Source organism: Rattus rattus, chromosome 6 (genome assembly GCF_011064425.1).
Source record: "Rattus rattus isolate New Zealand chromosome 6, Rrattus_CSIRO_v1, whole genome shotgun sequence".
Classification (NCBI taxonomy): Eukaryota; Metazoa; Chordata; class Mammalia; order Rodentia; family Muridae; genus Rattus; species Rattus rattus.
Genome location: NC_046159.1, coordinates 14,999,816 through 15,006,382, shown reverse-complemented (window position 1 = coordinate 15,006,382; position 6,567 = coordinate 14,999,816). Strand labels below are relative to the sequence as shown.

Below are 6,567 nucleotides of genomic sequence, written 5' to 3'. Positions count from 1 at the left end.
TCTAACAAAAAAAGATAAAACGTGCAAAGCCGCAGGGATGTTTAGTGATTTCATCTCTTTTTTTGTAACAGTAGACGACAGGAAATCCATCAGGATACATGAGCCATCCCACTGACTTTTAGAGAGCTTAGACCCACCAATCAGCAGAGTACACGATCTCTTCCAGAGCTCGAGAAACACGCAGTCATCACCACAGTCTGGCCCATAAAACAAGTCTCAAAGACTTAAAACTGAAATCTGACATTTATGGAAATGAATTTTAAAATAACAAAACAATGGAAGTCCCCCAAATATTTAAAAATTGAGCATACTTTTGTGTGATTCATTAAAGAATAAAAAAAAAATGAGTTATAAAGTTATAAACTGAATAATGAAGACAGAGACAGGAATGCCGGTAAAAGTTTGATGGTGTACTTTTAATCTAGTACTCAAGAGGCAGATCTGAGTTCGAGGTCAGCTCGGTTTATAAACCTGTCTCAAAACATACAAAGAACAAGCCCTCTCCAAGTCCCCCCAAAAATGAAGAAACTCTAAACTGTAAATGTGGGCAGACATGAGCTAACAATTGTGGTGGTTTGAATGGGAATGACCCCCATAGGTTCATCTATTTAATAGTTGGTCCCTAGCTGGTGGAACTGTTTGGGAGTGATAAGATGTGATCTGGTTGGAAGAGGTGTGTCCCTGGGAGCAGGCTATGAGATTTCAAATGTCCCAGCCACTCCCGATGTGCTTGTGGCTCAAGATAGAAGTCATCAGCTCCTGTTCCAGAACCATGCCTACCTGCTCGAGGACCATGGACCCACCCTCTGGAACTGGGTGCCTCCGGCCCTTCTATAAATGCCCTTGGTCACGGTGTCTTATCACAGCAATAGAAACCCAACAACAATGCAAAAGAGCAGAATCCGGGTCACAGTCTTACCTTTCTCTGCACGACAATCTGATTTTGACAGAAATTCTGACTGGAGACGTTCATCTTCCAGAAGGCATTTCCATATCAAGTCTCGCCATCCATCAGTTGATGACTTTTGGATGTGATTTTCTACTTTGACTAAATCCGAATTCACCACAGCAAGACTCAAGTTGAAAGCTTTCTAAATAATGATCCCAATGTGTGGATTCTGTATTGGTATAAATGACAGAGTACTGGCCACATAATTCATTGGGAGTTAAATTTATAGAAACAAAACAAGCTGCATACCCAAGGCAAAATAAAAGTACTGTAAATATGTTACCAAAAGCCTGTTGGGCAATAGGAGGCCCCAGACACCCATGGCTTTTCACCATCTTGAGACGACATTGGGCTCAAGTAAAGCTTCAGCCTTTCCTGTAGCTGGAAATGGCATGACCTTCATGGTTGACCTTCCTACTTCCTTAGAAAAGTGGAAATAAGACTTCTCTCGGGAGGAATCAAGAGCACCTGTTAGACCCATTAGAATCTGGCTTCCATTTTAAACTGTCACTTTCTATCAAATCAGCAACGTGAGCCTCGGCAGGTATTGACGATCTCATTGGTTTAGCTCCACAGATCCTACATGGCGGCGTCACACTGAGCTTCATACCAGGAAAAGCAACCCCACTTTACGGCTAATTTGGGAGAGAGAAAGGGCATTGCTGATACGACTCCATCAAGGAGAACACAGTGCTGGGGAACCTTGGTTCTTACTAGGCACAGGTGCTCCAGCCCCGGACCGGCCAACCGCCCGCCCTTTTCAGTTCTCCATGCAGACCTCAAAGCTGTATTTGTTGTGTGTGAAATAAGCAGCATTAATCACACAAATCACAGCTGTTTTCATTATTTCTTATTGTAAAAAAAAAAAAAAAGACACTTCCATTTTTTCCACTGATTTTTCCAATGTTTTATTATAAAAATCAACATTTCATTTGTTACAATTCAGCTTTTTGTAATAATCAAAAGGGGGTTTATACAAGGTATTTATACAGTTTATAATTAAAGCACTTATTTTACAAAAAGGGGAAAGTGAATAAGTGGACAAGGGCTGACCAAATGTTGGTCATTATAATATAAATACATCCTTGCAAAGCACCACCGTACCAAAGTCGATGTACAAGAGACACCAGCTGACTTTAAGACAATGATAAAGATTAAAGCTTAAGGAAAAGTTTAGACTCACAAAGGACAAGCATCCGAAAGCTGCACCAGATCCTTCACCTGCAACAAGGCCGCAGGCTCAGCCTCCCGTATCCTTTCTCCAGCCACCTCTCAGCAGACTGACCCAAGCAGACTCCTTGCTTCTCTCTCCTCTAATCCTCGTATTCAGGCATCGATACAGACACACATCCACATGGATGTATGGCTTTACCACTCCTCAACTCCCCTTTGTTTGATGGAAAAAGACAGAGAAAGTCCCAAGTGGACAGTTAAGCAGAAGGGCTGTCTTGTGACTCTAAGTGATGGTGGAGAGACCCAATGATTAGTGAGTTGGATCCTATTCTGCTTCTGAGTACAGGAAATCAATCTGTAATTCTAAGAATTCTCTAGGAATAAAATCAGGAATGCTTTTTAAATGCCTTGTGAAAATGTTAAAAATGAGTTTCCCTCCCTGAAGGAGGTGAGCGCAGAGCCGAAAACTTGACCCCTAAGTCATTAAAGTAAACCCAAGAGCCTGCTTCCCCTACTCAGGTGTTAGCTGTTCAGTTGGCGAAAGACAGGGACAGTAAGGATCCACGAGGCACAATATTAGATCTAATCTTGCCACTATTACAAAGCAATGTCTTCCAGAGGCCGTAAAAGCACACACCTCTGGGCGTGGCTTGTTTTAGGCATGGGATAAGGAAACCCCAGGAAATTAAAAGGGGCTCTGACATCTTAACTAATGCGTGATGATAAACTTGTTTAGGGCTTAGTCTACACCCACACTTGTGCATGGCTGTCATCTGTGAATCCTTAAAGACCGCCAACCAGATGATAACCGAGCTCCTATCTAACTCTGAGTGTGAAGTCAGTGTGCAATCGTTTCCATGACGTCAGAAGGGCCGCAGTAAGCATGGCAGTCACTAAAGCAGTACAAACTGGGGCTGAGCACAACACGACCTTTGTTTCTGAGCCCTGCAGAGAAGCAGGCTTCCCTTCTTGATCACTAGACACATCTCAATTAACTGGTGAGGTAATTAACAGCTATGAACTCAATCTGTTCATTGATGGGCCTTTACGACAAGACAAAATGATACCCCCCAAAAAAACCTGTTACCTATTTGTACAACTTAGTATGCATTTCGAAAAGGATTGTAAAATTTAAAAACAGAGGAAAAATGCTAACATTCTAGCCAACTCTAGACTAAACCTCACCTTCCTCTGTCATTTATCTGACCTAAGCAAGAGCTCTTGGGTTTTGGTTAGAAGACTCGGGCTCCAAATGAGTGAAGTCTGAGTCTTAGTTATAAAAGACTGCAATGCAGAAAGATTTACTGCAGTGTACAGAAGCTACACGAAAGCTCGGCTCATACATGCTCAATCAGTAAGCAGGCATAGTTAACATGTGCATTCAAAATAAATACCCATGTAACTACGGAATCTAATCAAATTTTATTCATGTTTCCTCGAATCTAGATGCAACTTAACTTAAACCTTTCTTTCCCTTTTCTTCAATTGTGTTCTCATAAGTTCATTTCTCCTCCTTATTTTATGTTCAAGAATAAACTTAACTGTCCACGGAACTTTCCCAAATTTAAGGGCCCTCACTAAAAGGTACTCTCAGAAATCTCCACTATAGCCGAGCTGACCCAGAAAGAGGATGCCGAGGCTAACCTGAACTGCCTTCACATCGTTCGACAAATTGGCACACATGTCAGCGTTTTGCAAGAAGAGGCTGGCCATCGCCATCCCAGCACAAGCACTTGGACTGAGCCGAGACCCAGCCCACGGTGGGGCAAGTCTCTGCATGGGAAGTCCACCCGGTAAAGAAAGACGCACAATGAAAGTGTAAACACAGAATTCTCCAATTCTGACTGACACCCAGGACTGCTACCCTCCCACTGTCACTTAAACATCGAGTGGCCTGTGTGTCACAGTAGGCAAGTTCAGTGCCCAGTCTGAAACTCTGCACTTCATCTCAGTAACGGAGAGTTAATGCCTGTGTACTGACATGCGAGACACGGAGGAATTGCCATTTATTCACACTCAAGGTAAAGGCCCTGATTCTCACTAAGCTCTCCCCAACAATCCAGGCATTATTCTGAAGGGACTGCTTTTCTCTTTAAAAATATACTTAGGTGTTTTTTTTTTTTAGGTCACTTAAATTTTGCCAAAATTCTGGAATCATTCCTTTCATCATTTCCCCTTAGGCTCTGAAATTCAGAGAGGCCTCACATCAACAACAATTAAAATATATTCAATAATTAATAATCCTAGCTTAAACAGTTCAGCTTTAGGAGGGGAGTGCTAGACACGTGTGAAAGCAGGACACTAACATCTGACAGGGTCATCCCACAGGCCAGCCCGACAGTGAAGGACATAGCAGCAGCCTGATGCATGACAGTAGGTCAGGCAGGTGACAGGAGAGGCTTCCATTGTCTCCACTGCTCAAGTTCTGCAGCTGACAAGTTCACGTGTCTTCCATTCATCCCCACCGTTAAGTCTGTGATATTGTCTGACTCCATAACGGGACAGGAAAGAACACACAAAGACACACAGAGGAGACTGGAAGGACAGACTGGGTGATGTGAACACACACACATTCACAGTACACACATAACAAGAAAGGTATCTCACACCACACGAGCAGAGGTCACTGCAGACGTCTCTCTGAGCAAAGCTGGTCCGCAGAAAGTGAAAGCGTCACAAACAGTTCATACAGAGGGAGCCGACTAACAACAAAACTTTCTTTTAAACAGACTGTTTCTAGCCAGAGCATATTGAAATGTTTCACTGTGATATTGGACGCTGCAAGGATACAAAACTAAAGTACAAGAATATAACAATTAGATTTGTGGTTTTTAAGCATTTTTATATGTTGTAAAGACACTGTAATGAGCATTAAAACAATCATGGAAGACCAATAATATGGCTAACTTTTGATTATGCAAAAACAGCCGACCACTTAGACGCTCAGCCAAACGCTGAACAAACGTAGTAGGAACACTGAGTCCAATCTCGAGTTTAGGAAATTCCATTTACTCAATTCCTCACATTAAAAAGCTTAAATAAATCATGGCTCTTAGCAAAACGGGTCTCCAAGGTGCTGGGGAGGCAGACCGTGAAAGCGGCTGGTGTTAGCGTGAACTGTGCCAGGCGTGAGAGCTCAGCAGCTCTGCGGCGTCCTGCAAGAGACACTTCAGCTCCTACGACAGCAACACTCAAAATGGATCTCACAAACATCTACTTTCCTCGTGAAAACTGTTGGAGAAAACAAAGCCCTTTGTCCAAAGTTGGTACCGTTCTTTTTTCTTTCGGGGCCCTCAAATGTTAGCTACCCTGAAGGCAATTTGGCTCCTTCCAAGTTTGCCACTCGGAGATGGAATTACTTTCTCCTTTTTATTTTTTGGTATCATTAAAGCCCAGACATTCCTGGTGAATGATGCCTTTACTTTCCTGCTTCCTTTGTACTCAGTTTCTTCACTGGGCTTAAGGCATGCTCTGTGTATTTAGTTTGTAAAAATAAAACTTTTAGTACAAATTTATTTTTTATACAAACTTTTATGGCACAAGCAGCAAATCTGCTGTTTTAAGAAAATATATAAATATCCTTTTCTTCTGTACAAATATCTCAGGTACCCCACCCACTTTATGTTAACTGTACAGGTCTGCCTCACTCTTTTCTGTAGCTCCCTCCCCCCCTCCAGATCTCAACCAGATGTGTATTTACATGTCCCGGTGGAGGCAGTCAGAGGAGGAGGGGCCCTCCTCAGGAGGAGTCCGTGCAGGGGGAAGGTGGTGGTGGGTAGAGGTGATGGGAGTAACTCCTCTCAGTGTATGGAGAAGGGGGGCAGCTTTCATAGTTCTCCTCCGCCGACAAGTACTGGCTTCGGGGTGTGGGTGGTGGGGGCACAGGTTCTGAGTCATAGTTCAAGTCACTGGTGTAGCCCTTGGCTGTTGCCACTGAGGTCATTCTCCGGCTAGGAGCATAGTCACTGTCACAGACATCAGTGCTGCAGGGTGTAGTGGGCGGTGCAAAGTGCCGGTAGCTGTACGGCCTGTAGCTAGCACAGGAAAGCAAGAAAGAAGTGTTAGTTAGTTTTCTGGAAGAATACTGTGTCAGAAATCAGTCTGAAGGCTATGAGCTACTGTAGCTCAAATCTGTATGGTGGATGGGTGGTCCTTGTCTGGTATATGTAGTGAGGCTGCAGTGAGGCCATGGTTAATCCCTAGAACGATCTTAACTAAAAAGCCACTGCTTTTCATCGACACGGATGAAGAGGAATAGTACATTATTAAAGAAGAGCTAGGCAAGTTCTTATTTGCAAGTAAAATGTAACTAGAGGCAAGTAAGAAACAGATGGGGTTGGAGAGCAGAGGAACTCAACTGGGCCCAAACAGCTCTTCATCGTGAGGTAAACTTAGGTGCACGTGCTATGCACAGGCCCTGGGTTTGAGCCCCAGTAACAACACAT

The 6,567-nt window shown here is 43.4% G+C and overlaps 1 protein-coding gene across 1 annotated transcript in view; it reads right to left on the bottom strand.

Annotated features, from left to right (window-relative positions):
- Window positions 1-1,831: 1,831 nt before the first annotated feature.
- Lrp6 (LDL receptor related protein 6) overlaps window positions 1,832-6,567 on the bottom strand; it is a 124,115-nt gene continuing 119,379 nt past the window's right edge. The window contains exon 23 of the mRNA XM_032905546.1: window positions 1,832-6,156. Within this exon, the coding sequence (XP_032761437.1) occupies window positions 5,862-6,156 (295 nt within the window). The 3' untranslated portion in view covers window positions 1,832-5,861. The remainder of the gene's footprint in view (window positions 6,157-6,567) is intronic.